Source organism: Grus americana, chromosome 6, assembly GCF_028858705.1.
Source record: "Grus americana isolate bGruAme1 chromosome 6, bGruAme1.mat, whole genome shotgun sequence".
NCBI classification, from domain to species: Eukaryota; Metazoa; Chordata; class Aves; order Gruiformes; family Gruidae; genus Grus; species Grus americana.
In genome coordinates, this window is record NC_072857.1 from 11,799,924 (window position 1) to 11,818,909 (window position 18,986).

The 18,986-nt window shown below is 40.2% G+C and overlaps 1 protein-coding gene across 6 annotated transcripts in view; it reads right to left on the bottom strand.

Annotated features, from left to right (window-relative positions):
- Positions 1-18,986, bottom strand: part of KALRN (kalirin RhoGEF kinase) — a 518,343-nt gene that overhangs the window by 253,517 nt on the left and 245,840 nt on the right. For all 6 annotated transcript variants that reach the window (XM_054830972.1, XM_054830978.1, XM_054830973.1 and 3 more), the window contains exons 8-9: positions 16,706-16,837; positions 10,957-11,187 (exon numbers count right to left, since the gene is read on the bottom strand). In XM_054830972.1, coding sequence (XP_054686947.1) covers positions 10,957-11,187; positions 16,706-16,837 — 363 coding nt within the window. The remainder of the gene's footprint in view (positions 1-10,956; positions 11,188-16,705; positions 16,838-18,986) is intronic.

Consider the following 18,986-nt stretch of genomic DNA (forward strand, 5'->3'; position numbering starts at 1 on the left):
GTCACTGCTCAGGCAAACCAGCTGCGCTTGACATGGTGTCCCAGGGCAGAGAAGTCACAGCTCAGTACTGCAAATAAGCGGGGAAAGGGCTAAGTTGCTGTGGTGCGTGAGAAGCTTTGCGTGTGGCACACAGACCCTATGCTGAGGTAGGCACTCAGTATGCAAGACACAGCAGAGCTGAAACAAAAAGCCCAGGACATTTGCATCACTGCGTAATCTACCCGTAACTGTAAGGCCAATTTCTTCTACATGTCCCCACAGAAATGGATCCTGTGGGGGTTTTGAAGGGTGAAAGACCAATGACCTTACAGATTCACCAAAAGAAGCCATGGAAAATGGCAATGCGAAGCTGTTTGTGGGGAGGCAAACAAATGGATGCTGAGCCTTGAGTCCCTTGGCAGACTGGTAGAGACAATGCAATAATAAACTAGAATATAAGTGCAAGCAGGACCAGACTTACAAAAATCTCTTTCAGTAAGGAACAACCCTGAGCAGCTCTAGAGAGAAGAGGAGCCACCTAAAAGACCCCATGAGTGACAGTGAGGGGCAGAAGTGGTTGGGGACTTCCCCTGAGAGCACTTTTTTAATGAAAAGTTCAGTTTCCCCAAAACTGAAGTTTTCTGTGAAAAAACCTGCTTGCTTCCTTATGTTTTTCTCCTAGCTCCCAGAATATGGCATCCCCTCATTCTGAACTTCCTTCTCTGCTGTTTTCCTGACACCTTGTGCACTTTGAAAACTCAGGGAGATAAGCAAGCAGAAACAATACCCCAAAATACATTTTGATTGTTTAAAGTTACTTTTTGCTGGAGGGAGAGAGAAATTAAAAAAAAAAAAAAAGTTTAATTTTTTGGTTCCCTCCCCCCAACTTTTCCTCCTTATTTGGGAAGGGAAGTGTCTCAAGGTCAGAATGTTTTCTATGTTGCTGAAGCCAAAAATAAAAGTAATTTTCTCCATCCCTCAACACACATTGCATCCAAAATCCAAAAGGCAGGAAAGAAACAACAAGTGAAGAACTATCAAAACAAAGGGAGGAGAAAGGTAAAAGACCAACAGACAGGCCTGAAATATGTTTGTTTTGCATGTTTTTACATTTGAAGGACATTTTTGTTAAAAAGGAACCATAGTGTAACATAAAAGAAAGTTTATAGCTGTAATAGTATACAGGACTTGGAGCCAACCAGCTCTGTCTAAATATCCCTGAAGGGTCACCCCAGCCTAGGCAATAGCTTCCAGAACTACAATCCAAAGATTACAACTTTAAAAAACAAGCAAGAAGCTTTGTGTAAGAGTTCCCTATGAGGAATATGAAACAAAAGAAGTTGCTTAAAAGTCTCCTGTGAGCTAAAACACTGTGTTTAGTCCTAAATAGTGCACAACCTCTCTTCCAAGGACAGAAATACCAGAACTTTTCACTCAAGTTAGTTAGGTAGAGCAGCTACTGAAACAAGGCACAGCCAACAGGAGATGCTAACAGAGCAAAGATCTGCTGCAGAACACAGCCGTGTGGAGCAGAGCTAGTAAAAGTAGTTCATGGCATGGAGTAAGGTAGAGCTGCTAGGAGGAGGAGGAAGAGCTAGTGGGAATGACTAGCATGGAGAGGAGCAGCTAGGAGGAACAGGTCATTGTGCCAGATCAGCTCAACCTAAATTGGGCCTTGCTACCCAGAAAGACATAATAATCTCAAATCATGAGCGCAATTCATCACCAGAGGGGGGAAGTAACCAGCTGGCTGAGCAGCTGCTCCAAGGAGGAAAACACTGTGAAATTGTTATAGTTTAGGAACTAGCTATCATTACCTTCTTTGTTGTCTGGCTAGGTTTTTTCTCACTTTAATGAAAATACCTTTTGTTGGCCATGAGTCAAAAGTAATATGAAAGAGGATTGATCATAGAGAGTGACAGGCAGGATCATGAAAAAGCTGGGAGGCCATGCGAGGAGATAATTGGGAGGAAAGATCAAGGGAAATAAATGTAATAGAAAAAAGTGACCATTTTGGACACCTAAACCAATGCCTAAAATAGCATATTTATTTCTTAGCAAAACAGACCCTTATTTCATTTTTAGATAGTCCCAATAAATCCTGTAAGACCTTTTCATAAGAGGTAGAGCTGGAGTAGCAATGACTTTGAGGGTTTAAAGCAGGGATTTGTGAATCAGACATCCTGACATGAACAGTTCTAGTTGTGAAGCTTTCAGTGACCTTTGGCAAGTCACTCAACATCAACCTTTTAGAAAACCTATAATCCTGAGATGAAAGAAACTACAATACGCAAGAAGTACTACTGTTATTGTTACTTCTTAAAGTTACAGGGGAGAAAGCCTCCTGGCATTCCAGCCTACTTTTGTTCAAAGACCTTATTTTTCTCCATGTCCATGGTGACAATTACTCATTCTAGCAACTGGTTTCAAAAATATACATATTTCTGGAGAAAACTCTACTTTATTTCTCTTCCTTCACCACTGCAGCCCTTCTATTTTTGTAGGCCTAATCAGTAACAGACAAGCCTGATTCTTTCTCCTTTGCCACAACAATGAGAGCCAATGATGCCTTTCAGAAACAATAAACTACACATCATATTTTCAGGGATGCTGACATGTAAACAATCCTGGGATAGAAATAGACAATGAGGATATGCTATATAAGGAGGATGATTCTGCTTAAGTGTAACAGCAAATTTCAGCAGTTTGCCTAGGACCAACTGACTTGCAGTTTGCTGCAAAGCTCTTTCATCCTAATACATCTCACCCAACATTAGGTAATAAACTGAAGGTCTTGTCTGAAGAGCCTACTTGATCATTATTTACCTGACAGTCAACAGTAAGAGAGGGAATATCTGGGGTATGATTCAGATCTTATACAGACTGAGTCATTCTCTGAAGATGCCAGTGTCTCTCCGTTGACTATAAGAGGAGACTATGCATTAGGCTGCTGACTTGGATGATTCAGTTACACTTCTAAAGACAGGCAGGATAAATCCAGACCATGGATAGTTGCATCTACCTACGGAGTGCTAACTGTATCTTTTTATCACCCTCTCCATTTCTTCATTCTGTGAATTATGTCCTCTTCATCCACTGTGAGGCAGATCCCAAACCTCAAAGAGTCAGTAGGATTTCAGAGGGGTTTCAGAAGGCCTTCTTAGAGGTTCCTAAGCTCTCAGTAAGAATCCAAACATTTGCAGTTCAGGAAATAGCAAAACAGACCATCTGAAAGGACTAGGTCTTGAAGGACAGACAGTTTTCTAAACAGGAAAAACACCTTTTGGGGCACAAAGGATTTTTTTTTCAGTTCCTTTTCTCACTTCAATAGGTTCAGAGATCAAGCTGGCTGGTTCAGATTTCTTCAGATCCTATTTCCCAAGACAGCTGTGGAGCTCATCAAAGTGTTCTCGCACTGCTCGTACATCAATGCTAAGTAAACTTCAGTTGGTAACTGAAGCTGGCCCCTGAAGTTTGATATCCCTAGCACTGCTCCGTGTGTAAATTAAAAAGTGATCATTATTATTTTTTAATCAGTGACTCTTTAAAAGTACAAAGAACAATTGTCTGCTTGGCTTAATAACTATACAGAGGAAGAAAGATACAAAGGTTATTTCCAGATAATTTCAAGTTATACTTTAAATCAAATTATGAAGAGGATAGAGTATTGTTCATCAGCAACCCTTAAGGAATTTCCAGAATAAATATCATTCTATGTAATGATATATATCTATCTATAGTTCTTTGTGAAGAGTTTTGGCATAAAAATACAGGATAATACTTATCTATATTTAAAGAGCATTGTCAGAAGTTTAGAACAGAGCTCCCTCTCTCTCACGTGAGTTTGAAGTATTTAAAGCCATTAACTTCTTTGGCTGATTGCCCGAGACATCTCTGAGCTGTTCTTATACCATACGCTGATCACTGGTTACAGGGTGCAAATGTGACTGCCTGGACAGAAACACAGAGCCTAGTTCTATAGCAACAGCTATTGTGTGAACATGCTCAAATATCGAAGTGCCACATATGTGCACTCCTCACTTGGGAAGCTATGCTATGACTCTTCAAAGGACAGATTTCTATGCCAGAGTTACTGGTAAAGAGGAAAAATGCATGTTGTTTCTTTCAGCTGTGTTCTTTTTCCAAGAACCCTGTCCTGTTTGGTGTGGACAACCCTAAGCACACTCTCCATAAATGCTCCATGTCTTTGCAAACTAAAGGAACTGGAGAAACATCTGTGTGAAATCACCAGATACTGAAGAAATATGCGGGCAATATTCTCCTTCCTAGCACGGCTGCCTTGTGCAGCAAATCCAACACAATCTGGTTGTTGAGTAATTGGGATTGTACAGCTGTGCAGGGTGCTCTTATTCTACTACTCTCTCTGCTGCCACCAGAGCTTAGAGATACATATATAGCCAGCAGAAATCATCTGAAACTCCTGCATAACCCCATGCCACTGGGGGTTCAAATTAAGGAACGGCAGTCCTTTTTTAAGAGTTCAAAATAAGCAACTAAGTCACTCAGCAACATTTGTGTTATTTAAACATCCATGTCATTATTGATTCATTTTATAGTATCTGCAGGATGCTAATCAGCACAAATATACCATCACTTTACTTTCAAATCAGTGTCAGTGTTGGTTGCTTGTTAGTCCTCTTCAGAAGATGAGTGGGGCCACAAATCTCTTCATTGCCTGGACTTGCACTCACATCGCCTGAAAATGCGCCAGTTCCTTTGGCAGGAACAAAAGGAATGGAATGAAAATTGCTCTAAAGAAGCAGTTGCCAAGATGTTTTATTGCATGGTCTGTGACGAAGAGTGGATGGAAACAAACAAACAAAAAATCCTTTTATGACAAATGTACCACCCTTTACTGCATAAATAATAAAGCAGACAAGTACTAAATACGAGGCTGTTAGGGACTTAACACTGGTTTGGAAATGCATGCATATCTTACTAAGTTAGGCCATTAGAGCTATGTAAGTAAAAGTTGTATGGTCAATAAGAAAAAAGTGATGTGGTCAATCAGAATTGTGTGGTGAGATATTTATATCAGATAATAAACCATGTGTGGACACTCTGGCCTCAACAATTGCTGGAGCAATGGGGTTAGTGAAAACAGAAGTATTTATCTCTCAGTCACAGATAACAAAAGGTTGTTTTCTCTCCTGTTACATCCCATTGGGAGAAGGTTGCCAACTAGTTTCATCAGTATTGACTCCTGAGTTCCTTCTTCATTAATTTTTGGGGACAATGCAACCATAGTTAGAACCTCTACTCACTATCAAGTAATACTTCAACCTTATGGCTGGTAAGGTCACATCTTCAAAGCTCAGATAAAGTACAGCAGTAATACTTTGAGAATGCAAACATATTAAGTGCAAACATTAAGTGCATCTCATTACTTGATAAATTTACCAAAGGGGTTGTGAAAATTCTCTAGGATGCTTTGAATTGTAATGTTTTTATTACTCATCTGTCAGTGGTAGCTATTTACAGGCTAAATCTGCTCAGATGGTGCACAGAGCATGTGATGTATTTTTGCAGGGTGCTGTGGCTGAAGTCATATGGTAGTAAATATAATCTTGACTTAATTATAATGTTCTTTTTTCTTAGCAATTGTTTGCAAATAAACCTCTTGTTTTACAAGACCCAGTGAAGGTATTATTGTAAACAAAGCATAAAAGGAGATATATAGTCTGATTTTTTTCTGTCTTTGAAACAAACTATGACAAGTTGGAAAACTACAGAATTTTGGAGAACTCTTCATTGCCTTGAAGTGATGAGAACAACTGCATGTATGCGTGCATGTGTGGGGGCATGTACAGACCTAATCCTCTAAAATCTTGTGTGAGAGCTAAATGAATCATGAACTGCCTCAAATATCCTAGCATTCTTCTGCAAATGGACTACATAGATCATATGCATCACATGAAGTGTTCGGTATTCTCAGATAGTGTATGGAGACAGATAGATGTTGGCAGGACATTTTTCCATACAAGTGATGTCAAGATCCTGCCCTGGTCTGTTTTCTCGGCCAGTAAAAGCCAGACACACTACAAGTTAAAGTGCTTGGTTATGAAGAGAGACAGCCTTTCCTCTGCAATACTTTGTAGTCTCCCACCACAATGGCAGCTGGTAAATGTAATGATATCAGTATGGCCACATGGCCATTTTATCCATCACCAGAGGCAGATAAGCACACAAGGAAACCAAAGCTATGTCCATTAATGTATCTGGGCATGAAGCCAACAGAACACAGATCCACAAATTTAGAGGAATCCAGGTGAACCTGACACTGGTCCAGCTTGACCTTTTCCATTACAAAGAGGATTTGAGACCTCACTACAGCTGGCATAGCAACAGTCCTAGCTTTCTTAGTACATGCCTACCCTCTTGCCAGTAAATGTTTGTTAGTGTCATCTTGCTGTTGACCACTGGTCTTCATCTGGCATGAGGGGCCTGTTCCATTTTGCCATGCAGAGCCACCTCAGCTAACTGAAGGCTTTGTACATAGCCAAGAACCAACACCAGCACACACATCCACCTATTTTCCAGCCCTTCCTTTACAGGCAACCATCACAACCAAAGTGAAGCAAGAAGGAAGCAGCACCAGCAGTGACCTTGAGAGAATCATGTGAATCTGTGGAGAAAAAGACTGCCTGTGTCAGGCTACGTGTTGGTGTGTAGGTATGGAAATGGTGGAAAGACTGAGAATTTCTGTGAGAAGGAATGAAGCCTGCAGAATAAGAATAGCAGTTTAACTATTCTACTGTGAAAATGCTTTAACATACCAAGTTCAAGGCTTGCACAGACCATTTCAATAATGCATCTGATGGGTCTCCATTTTCTTTCTACTTTAAGAGGTACACTTCAGACTTTACAGCTTCACTTGAATGAGTTTATGGAGTGAGGGAATTCAGACAAAATTCTTGCCCATATGAAACAAAAGGGATGGGGGAGGCAATGGGGTGAAGAACTACTTCAGCTATTTCTGAGACTGCTTGGTAACATCTGCTCATGGTATGACTCTTATGCTACCCTTGCTGTTTCACACTGTTGCTGTTCACAGGGGCAAAGGGAACATATTAAAGTGGAGAGATGCATGCAGAGGCAGGCAGGGTAAATCAGGATGTAACACTGGAAAGCAGTGGAAATTGGAGACAACTTGAGAACAATTTCAAATCTCAACAGAAATGGAAATAGTATTAATGTGCTGGTAAATAGTCTGCAGAAGTGGAAGACCCAGAGCAGGGAGGGGCAAAAAGGAAAAGCTACTAAAAATGTGCTGAAGCATCTGCAGCAATTACAGAATATCAGTATGAATGTCAAAGGGATTTTCTTCCTCCCTTGGAGGACAGAATCTCAGCATCTCCTCCCACAGCTGTGTTCTAAAAGGATCAAACAGCACAGCTCTTCCCTATCTGAAAGGATAGAGAACTTCTAAAAAACAACTGAAGCAATGAAGTATTTTACACACTTGGCAACCCAACATTTTTATAATGATCTTAAATACTTTTGGTGTTAAAAGAGTTCCTTGTCAGTTCCTGCCTGTGTAGAGCCTCATCACAGCTCACAAATTGTCTTATCTGCTATCCTTTTTGTGTGAATGGTGCTCCATTTCCTGTGAAGGCTGCAAATGCAGTTTCGCACCATTTATTTTATTTTGTTCTTTAAAATGCTATATATTCATAACTTGTTGTCCTTAGCACACCATTATTTACCTTGGTTCACATGTGCAAATTGATGTAATTGTATTAATACATAGATGTAATAGCAAATAATCTTGTAAAATGTCTGATGGTGTGAGGTAGTGATTACTTCTAATGACATTTTACAGCATAACATTTCTTACATTAATATTGTAGCCTGGCAATCTACAGGGTTTATTTAAACTTTTTTTTTTCTACAGCACAACTTGTATTTTGGTTATGACATGACTGTAAGGATGCCTGACTTTCTATCTCAGAATAAAAAATACTTTTGTATCCTTTAATTTGTCATTTTCAATGTTTTCAGGTTTTGTGCAGTTCAGACTGAAACCCAGCTAGAATCAAAAGGATTTCCTTGACAGTATGAAACTGTCTGAGAACATAGCCCTGACCTGCCAGTAATGCATACAGCATGTACTCTGGCCTTGCAAATGGTGCAGAATACAGCAGGAATGATATGAACAAGCCCTGTTTAACACAGCTTAACCCTTAAATCCAGTTCAAAAGGCACACACTTGGCCTACATAAAGCCTTCATCCAGCTAACCAGCTTTGTAACCCCTCCCTATGAACACGTGATATTGCATGCCTAAATACTTGATCCCTCTAGCAAGACTAACTAGAGTAGTTATGTGAGAAATAATTGATCTCTCAAGGTTCATAAGAATCTCTTCTTGGAGATGTGTCTTTACCAGAAGCTATTAATGCTGTTAACGGCAGATTAAGAGTATGCTAAATAATCCTGGAGTCTATACTAAGAACATGAGACATCTGCTTTTAAGACAAGATGGATACAGAACAGCTGACACGAAGAGAAAGGTATAGATGAACAAGTGAGGGAGTGCAAGTTCTGACACAGAGATCATCTTTCACCGCAATTTTTACTGCACTGGCCAACAGCTGGAGAGGGTGAGCCATGGGACATCCTGACAAGGAAAACTGCATCTGTGAGAACATGCTTAATTCTAAGCTGGGTGGAAGGGGAAGAGGAGCATCTTCCTTAAGAGAAACTACACTCTATCATTACTTGTCTAGAAGACAGCGAAGCCTAATAAACTCAGGGCTCTCCTGTCAGGATTTGTTCTCCCACATCTTTTCTCTTTAGACTTGAACCAGGAAAAACTTCGTTAAAGGTTATTAAATTTTGACAAGGCAAAAAATTATTATAGATAAATTTTACTTATGATTAGTGACAACATACAGGTAGACAGCTTTGCCTGCCAACTGATAGGCATTTAACAAAGTAAGCATAATAGGAATTACATGACAGATATATAGGAGGTGATTGTTTTAAAAAAAATCCTATCAACATACTCAGATATCTTCCTCCTCTTCATGGAATCTACACTTCATATTTCTGTTTAGCTGTTAATTTCATTTATGAGTTACAAAGCATTTATCTTGAATAGTACAGATGTTTAGTGAAGAGAATGATTAATCTCTTCCTCTCCACTTTCTAAGTAGGACAAAGAGATGCCGCCAGTAAGCGTATGCTAGGACAGAAACATGTCTTTCATTAAGTTGTTGCTTCCCAGATAATAACTACCCATTAAGAGAAAAATTTTGAAAGATTGCTGCCAACAGATCTCACACGGAATGCTGCTTTCTAAAGTGATTGTACTCCAGTGACTCTTACTGCTTGTTTCTCTTCCTCTCACCAAAAGTCACAGTGTGTACAAAAGACCTATTCTTTTTGAAAACCAGTGACACAGCCTCATTGCCTTATCTATGTGGGAAGTAAAAGTCTGAATGGGTTTAATGAATGAACCTCATAAACACTTCTATGGATTTCAGGGGATGTAAGAGAGAAAGTTTTGAGTTGGAAAGATTGAACAAAAGTGTAAATCACCCTAAAGGATGAAGAATACCTGAGATAATATGGATTCTTATTGACATTATATACCACAATTGGAAAAAGCGTAACAACACCAGAATTTACAACCCTTGATTTTTGAGATTTTAACTCTGAAATTGTATTAACTTCATATAGTTTGCCGAGTAGTCTAACTGAATTCCAAGTACATGCTCTATTTAATGTATAGCTTATGAATTTCATTACCATGCAGTATGTTTGCTGACACATAACAAAAGTGAAGTTGCTTAAATTAAGCATCTGTTACATTCAGTCCCAGTTTTAGTTATATATATGGCATGAATATTTGTGTAGTTTTAGAGGAAAAAATGAGCAGGTAGAAATTCTGGCAAACTTTTCAAGATTGCCAAAGAAATGGTCGTACATATTTGCAAAGAATATCTATGGCTGCAGTTCTATCTGTGCTGGTCCACTTCAACTATGGCACTAACAAGATCACAAATTTGCATGTTGAATATGTTGCCTGTCTCCTATCCTTGCTATTTTACATGTGACAGCTTTGTTGCTCCGTCTCCACCTCATTTTTCACTTGGAGAAAGGCAATGACATAAAGAACCCCAGGGACATTAGAATGCTTCATAAAAATGATTAGAGCATTCAGCCTCTTCATTTAAAGCAAGGACCATATTGCTACCAACATCTGCTTCGGGCTGTGATGGGGCCCTTAAACAAACCACGCCATCCTGAATGAGTAGAGTCCTGTAACATCTGCTGGTTGTGCTTGCAAATTTGGCAGCTACAAACATGGCACCTCATACTTACTGTCAGTTACGCTGTTGTGCTGGTATTCAAGTGGATTCCTTCAGGAGAGAAAAGTTATTCACCTGGAGCCCAAGTTCTCAGAGGTGAGCCTGTACCATACAAACTGTATTTCTGTGAGGTGGGCTCTGCACATTGGGGCGTGCAGTTCATTTGAGCCAGCAACCTCATAGCACAGGTACATGGACTCCAGAAGTAGTAATAATGCAAAGATTATCTAAATACCACCACCAAAAGGTTTGTATCTGTACTGTTTCCACATAGGAACCTGAAATACACTACAGTTCAATTGCTTTCTACACTTGAAATTCTTTTTTCTATTAAACATCACTTTCTCGAGAACAGTAGAGTACCTACAGCTAATTGCTCACTTGTGAAAAATTAACCCTTGAAAATAGTGTCACATTCTTGTGGGGAATGGACTGATCAATAATCAATGGACTGATTGATGATTTCCAACATGAAACCAAGAGGTACTGAAAGGTGCATTAGGATTTTAGCATATTTCTAGCATAGGTAGAGCTGCGTGTGAAATCTTGGTTATAGCAAGGATACTCTAGATGAGTCACCAAACAATCTTTATGGCTGCAAAGAAGGGGCCATTCTTTATCTCCTTTAGTAATTACATTACCTGTTGAACATCCTGCTGGAAAACACAGAGCTGCAGCCTTTGATGTAGCCGGACCTTTCGGTGTTGCCAGATGCTCTCTAGGCGCCGCTGGTGATGCAGGACTTCATGTACCACATCCAGCACCTGGTGAACAGCCTTGGAGTAGTTTGCAGTAGCAGTGAGGGATTCAGAATTCCCAGGGCTCAAGGGACGCTGGAGGACATCCAGCAAGGCTTTTCCATCCTGGCTCACCTGAGTGAACAAACAGGTCTACTTCACTGCACTGATACTTAAACATCCAATAGTTAACAGAGAACAGTCTAGCTGATTCTTTTTCCCCTGTGTGTTTTCCTTACTCTAGCCAAAAAGGAAGAAAGACCTTATAACATCTCTTTTTGACTTGTACTTACACATTCAGCACTTGCCTTTGCTTCCTAGTGGGCCTGCTGTGTCACTCAGCAGGAGCGCAGATACTGCACTGCTGGGACTGCACACGTAGAGACAGAGATCCCAAGCCTATATTATGTTCTGACACTCGGGCACTGAAAATTCTTGACATATAGTAGTTGATGACAGGTGGCATTTGCAATAGCGGGCCTATTTTTGTGAGGAGGTGGCATTTTAAGAAAACCACAGATGGCAGAGTCATTCATATTCTGTATGATAAGGGAGAGTCCTTTCTTCGTAGGATTACTAAGTAGGTATATATGTTGAGAAGTGTCACATTCCGACTCTGTATTTCATTCAGTGGCAGTGAAAAATAAATTAGTATATGACAGTGATTCTTTTCTTCCCCAGGAACAGCTCAGAGGGATCTAGAGTCTCCATTTTCAATGAGCTACAAAGTTTGTTGGCAAACGCAAAGCCTTCTGCACACGTGTAACCTTTTTTGAGCATATTAAAACACATTTGCAGATGCAAAGGCATTTGGGCATTAAAAAAACCCAGAATGCCAGATTTTTTAACACCAGATTTTTTCCTGGAATATTCCTGGAGCATTTTCATATTGCAGGGGCAAAATGAAAAATAGAACCATAAAAACCAAACTGCTATTAACAAATGTGTGCGTGCACTGGTTCTCTAAAAATGGCTTTTTGAAATATGTTGCAGATTGCAAAGATAAAATATTTTGTTCAACAGAAATGGTAATTGAGGACACTATTGGAATCCCTCTCCTCTTCCCAGCCCACTTTTCTCTTTTTCCTCTGAAACAAACTGCAGTGGAAAATGACAAGACTTTCTGAAAAGTGTTTTTATTTCTATGCAATCACAATCACCAACCTTGCCAGAAAATGGCTTTATGAATGTTTTTCATCCAGTTTAATTTTTGAACATGATCAGCCAAAGTTAAAACACATCTCAAGGATTTCCAAGTCTGATCTATTTCTGTATTGTAAGTTGCTTGTTCAAATGTAGCAAATATCCTTTAATACCCAAACCTGTGTCTTTTGGCAAGCCATGCCACGTCTCAGTCTGTTGTAGCAGTGTATATCTGGTGCATTTTCAGAGAAATCAAGAGAGCCTTTGAGACTGATACTGGCAAAAGTGGGAGTCAAATCTCATCATATTTATGACTGTTAGGTAGGCTTAGGTAGGTCCTTGGAGATTTTTTAAATATTCAGGGCAATTTGGAATTAAATCAGGAAATAACCAGAGAGTCCGTAGGGAGTGGCTTTCCATACTCAAATTCAGTTGTGGCTGAAGACCAGCTGGAGCAATTTGCACGTGCTGGAGCCTGCTGGGGTCACAAAGGGAATGACTGTACTTGCCAACAGCCGTGGATATTGGCGCTATGAGGGAGGATTTTAGGAGGAAACACTGTGGCACAGGTGTTACCTTGGCAACATTATGGAGGTGGCAATAGCTGCTAGGCAGGAAGAAGCAGCTTCTAGACAGGGAAGGACATAAGGCATACTACATCCTATTTTATCTGTGGGAAGATAATCAGCAACAATTTAATCACTGGGAACAGGAAACCAAGGCTATGCACACACTTGGGAGCAGCTTATTAGACCAGAAGCTCACTCTTTGCACTGGCTAAATTCACTGTGTGAATTCACTCTGTTCCTGTTACTGGCCTTTAGGCTTACAGTTGGTCTGAATATGTCCCTGGGTGGTGTTACGATGCAGGGTATAGTCCCTGCTGATTTACACTGATAGAAATCACAGCAGAATCATGATTAACAATAAAGGTCCAAAAGTTTACCAGTAAGAAATATGTGATTGCACAGACAATATTGAGCCACATGCTTTACTCAGGACAACTTTCCTGGAAACTTGGTGCCATAATATAGACCTATTCATGCCTACACCATCTCCCAAGTGCAGGCCCTGCATGTCAGTTTTTTGCCCCCCAGAGGTATAATCCTGCAATTCATCCATTTTGTGGGGTCAGATCCTTGGGTGAAATATTCTGTATGCTAATCACGACTAATCAAAACGCCAGACTAAGTTCAGTCATCTTACAAAAAAGTGCTCTTCCAGCGCTGACTAGCAGGTGAATACAGCCAACAAGGCCTTTACAATAAAAAGTCTCAGTGGCAGAAGCAATGCAGAGCAAAAGGAATGTTTCAAACACAACAGCTTATATGCTTCTGCTTCATCCGAAGCTGAGGCAGGACAACGTTCTCCCAGATCTGTAGTGTGAGGTAAAGACCAAATACACTTCTGCATTCTTTTTCACTCCTTGTTATTCTATAGGATTTATGCTTTCATCTATCACACAATAATTTGTTCCTGTTTGTCTAAAAAGCCTCAGAGATTACAAGTTATGGTTTTTCCCTGATGGACATACACTTCCAGTTATTCTCTGCACAGCCAGAGATAAATGCCAGACTTCAAGTACTTGTGTTGTCCTGCTAATAATCATTAACACAAATGAGAGGCTATTAGAAGTGTTTGCCTGCTCTCCAATTTACATACTTGTCTGGTCATGCTGAAGTAAATATATGGCAAGCAGCACAGCGGCAATCAGGTAACCAGTGGTACTCAGCATTCGCAAGGATTACGTAAGTTTTCCAGGATTTCATATCTTCAGCAGCTCCGAAGTTCTTTGGCTAAAACGGTTTCCTTTCTGAAAATATTTTTGTTGTGAATATTACTGCATTCCCAATCAATGGGCACAGAAGGTTTGTGCTCTCACAGTTCACCATTTAACAGATTTCAGAAAGGAACAGTTTCACAAATGGAGACGCTACCTACTGTGCTCTTTCAGCCATTTATGTGTTCTCCTTATAACTGCAAAAATAAATCACCAAATCTCTTTTCATGTGAATCTTCTGAATTTTTCAAGGACTGTGCAAAGAGACAAGCACCAACAACCCAGCTTAGTTGCACCACTTCACTTACATCTCACTTAGGATGTATTTTTAAGGGGTATTGCAAAAGTATTAAACTGAATGGACCTGCAGCAGCGTGACTTGCAGTCTCTATAAGGTGTAAGTGCCAGTGCTGCATTTGTCAAAGCAAATTTGACCATTTTTCACTTCTTTTGAAAAGTACAGAATTGCTGCTGGGCTCTCTGGGAAGGTTTAACTCACCACCTGACACAACACATACATACGCTCCTGTCATATGAATATTCCTGCATTCATGGTAGGAGAAGGGCTAGGATGGACACTATGCAAATGCTTCTGTAAGAAGTTATGTGACCTTAGGTGAACCAAAAAATAGATTTTGTTGTGCTAGTGGAATAATTTGCATGGTTGCTGTATACATAGCTTGGGAATAAGTTAAAATCTGTACATATTCTATACAGCGGGTCAGAAAGAACTCCAAAGCCTTGCAAGTGCCTAGACTAACGGTGCCATCTGTGAAACAGCTACAATTTGCACTAGGAAAAAAAAATTGGTCTTTAGACCAAATATATCATGCCTCTGGGAACAGACGGTAAAGTGCAGTTAATGAAGTTACACTGAACAAGATGCTCTCACCATCAACCAGGCTCAAGCCTGACTGGAGAAAACCTATCTCTCTTTCTCCCTCCTTTACCAAATCAGTACAGTCCTCAGTAGGGGTGTCCCAAGCTTGTCTCCTGCTGTTCATCCACTACAAACACTGGTGGAGCCACATAAACACACCCTGGCTACGGACATCTAGAGGAACTCTTTTTGCAAGAGGGGAATCTGCCAAAGGCATACATCTCATGTGCACCTCCACCCTCCAGCACTGTTGTACCCAAAGGAAAAGCAAGAGCACCACTTGATCCTCAGAAGGAAGAAGGCCTGTTCTGCCAGCAGCTCAGCTTAGGACAGAGGAGGATTGCTTAGCTGTGGACTGCATGTCAGGCCCATGATCTCTGCCTCCACTATTTCTGAGCTTCACTCAAGTGCAGTAAAGGAAAGGAGGCAAATAATTATGGCTACAACCATGGCAAGATGGAAAAAAAAGTCTCCCTAAGATTCTTGGGCATCTTTTCTTAGGTTCCTGCAGTGAATCTGAACTGCTTTTACTCTGTAAAAGAACAGAATAGGCCAATATATCCTATTAAATGTTAATTAATATACTATTAAATATCCATATGAAATGGTTATTCCAAGGACCATTCATTCTATTCCAAATCTCTTACAATTATAGAAATAGAGATTTTCAAAGACTCTACAGGAAAAGAAAGGAAAGAAAAAGCTGCAATTTTCATCCCACCAGAGAGAGCTCTGAGGGAAGAAACATTATTTTCTATGGGCAAGGGGCATTATCTAGACCGGGGAAATAGGCATGTGTATAGGAGGCAGGATCCCGAGTCTAATTCAGGCTTTTCAGCGCACCATGTAGCTGTGGGAAAAGGGATGAACATTTTTGAAATAACAGGCTGTAACCTTTCTGGCAATTCTACAGACTGTTTAAAAATGTACTTATTAGTAAAATAATATAGAAATGTTTTAAACAGCTGTGTCTGCAACAAGTTATAGCTTTTTGAGGAAGCACCAGCAAAAGCAATATGCATGTTAAAGGTTACTTTTGGTAATGAGTTTTAAATGAATTTTCATTTCACAAAAACTAAGATTGGGGCTGATAAAAAAAGTGAGAGTTTCAAACATTATTATTTTTTTATGTAATCCCAATTGGACTTAATATTTAGAAATAATTTTAAAATGGAATCAAAAAAACCTTAGTTTCACCTGATTAGGCACTTGTATAAAATTCACAGTTGCAACTACAGGTCAACAGGACTGTTCTGTGTTTGCTCACACAACTCGCTGTTCCTGAGAAGCTTGAGTATTGAATAAGGAATTGCCTTTTGTGATTGCAACCCAGATTTCCTCATGCTAATTGACTAACTCCCAAATTCTTACAAGTGTTCGGAAAATAAAAGATTTCTATCTAACATTCCTTACATTTATCATCAAGGTATCTGCACAACTTCACTGTGTATGTGTGAGTGCCTACCACCAAGCCTAGATTAGCAAATCCTTTTCTCTTCTATTTTGTACTATAGATTCTTCCAAGAACCAGAATGACCAGAGCAAGGGCTGAGTATGGAGAAGAGTTGTTATGTTCTGGAGTCTTCACTTGATAACTTACTAAGTATAGCAAGCACAGTCCACAGTCCTCCAGTCCAGCTTGGAAAACCCTGCAAGGAGCAAAATCCCTTGATACCCAGACAGACAGTCAAGCACAGCACAGTACAGGGAAATGAAAAATACAACTAAACCCAAGGTGATCAATTCAGGTGATCTGTGGATTACTTCCCAACCAGCTTGAGTCCTGGAGACATGAATAACAGAGAGCAGAATGCATAGAGTACTCCCATGCTTCTCTGGGAAGCACATACCTCTGTATAAGCCTGTGTTACTTGTTCATACAGGGTCTGATGATGATGGATGGCCAGTTCCAGGTCTTGCATTTCTGAGGGGAGGCCTCCTTCACTGCACATTTTGCACCAGGCATCCACACCTGAAAGGAACTGAAACAATTCCAAGAACAGTGAGCAACAGTGACACAGAACAATATGTCATCAATATTAGAAAACTTTGTTTGTAGAGTGCCACATACAACTGCAGCAAGGACTGAAGAAAACGTAACAGTTATAAAGGAGTCCTTTTGGGCACCCTGGAACAGCACATTCCTGTCACCTCCTCAGTACTTGAACAACACCTAAATCCAAAGGAATGTTTTCTTTTTCTTCTGGATTAAAAAAAAAAAAAAAAAAAAAAGCAACCTTCTTTAACCAGGCTCAGAAAACACCCATTCTAAGAGGCTACAACATTGCATTTCAAAAAGGGAGGCTGCAACATGTTTAGAAAAAAACATCAGCGTGAAGCACAGAAGGGCACAGGTACAGCTCCAGTTGTATTTAGCAGTGTCTCTGCTGTCAATCTTCCCTCAGTTGCTTACCTGTCCTTAACACTACTAATTTGAGCAACAGAAAACTCCCATTAAAATCAATGCTGACATTCATTTCAGTGAAAGGCAGACAGCCTGTATTCAAGCAGGGCCAGCTCAGTGGGATTGCTAATAGGATACCAAGGCTTTAAACTCCAGGGTCACACATTTGGTTTTGGCCCAGGTCAGCAGAGATCAGATACCATTACCATCTGATGGCTGCTAAGCAGCCAATGCAAAATGAGCTGCTGGTCTCAGTCCAGTTCCTGGTGGGCAGACATCCACAAAAAGGGAGAAAAAAATCATCACCATTGCAATTGATATGGTTTAGCACCTTGGTTGGAAGCCTTAACAGACAGCCAGAAACTAAACAGCTTTGGGGAGCAAAGGGATGGAAAAAAATATTTTTCCACTCTTAAAGGCCTCCAGAGCAGTGCTGATGCACTTTGGCAGAACAAATTGGGGAGGCTCTCCTGGGTGCTGCCTGTTCTGTAAAAGAAAGGAGGAATTTAGTCTCTAAGGTTCCCATCCTGTTTTTCTTTTAAGCAGGGCTTAATTCAATGACACAGCTCACATGTTCATATTTTCTCCGTACTAACTGCCTAATGCCACCTCATTACTTCTCATTAATATTTTGTCTTCCTCCATCTTTCTGTTAAACCAGCCTACCATACTTTGGGGCTATTTATAAAAAAGAACAGCTAATTATACAACAGATGCAGTGCCCTGTAGGGTGAATGTATACTGCCACAAAACCACCCTCAGGATCACAGCTTTATCCACTCCTGAAGTGTTCACCTGTGGCTTGTTAGTAAAGCACTCACAGCATGAAGGGCTGTGAGATTCAAAGCAAAGAATTTCAAGTCAACTTCAGCTCTGGCATCAGCATCCTTTCTTATTAGCCATGTAAAGCTATTCACCATGCTGCTGTGTAATCAAGGCTATAAAGTGTTTGCATTGTAAACACTTCTTTTCAGTGCACAAAGAGTCAGTGACAAAGATGAATTCCTAAACGTTCATGTCTACAAAGTAAAAATCTACCAGTGCGAACTGTGCTTTCTAGAAGACTGGAGGCAAGGATGGCAGGTTCTGTTGCATTGGTTTGACTCCTGATCTGTTGAATCTCTTCAGATGAAATCCCCACACACCCTTGCATAAAGCTGAAGTCATCATATTTTGTGCCAAGGTAGTGGAATTCACATAATTTCCTATGCAGTTTTAAGAGCATGGAGCTGAGATCAATCCCGTTTGGGGCTGTTACATGAACCTCTTGGTCGAAGCGGTGAACAAAAGACCTTTACACCTTATAGACCTATAGTGTTCCTGCTGCTGGAATCACACTGTTATGGCTCTTATCAAAACTGCTGAATTCTACCAATTTTAGTACAAGCTCTTATAGTTACGTTAGTCATATACTGCCATATCCCCAGACTATGATTTGCACAGTAGGTGGGAGAAGCCTCAAGAAGATCCTATGCACATAACCACATTTCCACCTTGTTGTCTCACATCTTTCTTTTGTATATCTATTGTATATAGACAATGTCACATCAACAATTACATCAGTAATTTCATTTCTGCCACTACCAGGAGCAGTTGACATCACCTGTTTTAAAAATTTTTTCAAAACTTTTTAAAAAAGCTTTAAGAAATGCAGCCTGACTGTTTTACTCTGACACCCTGAAACAGTGCATGGTGGTCTGTGCTGTGTGTGTAAATTCACACAAGGA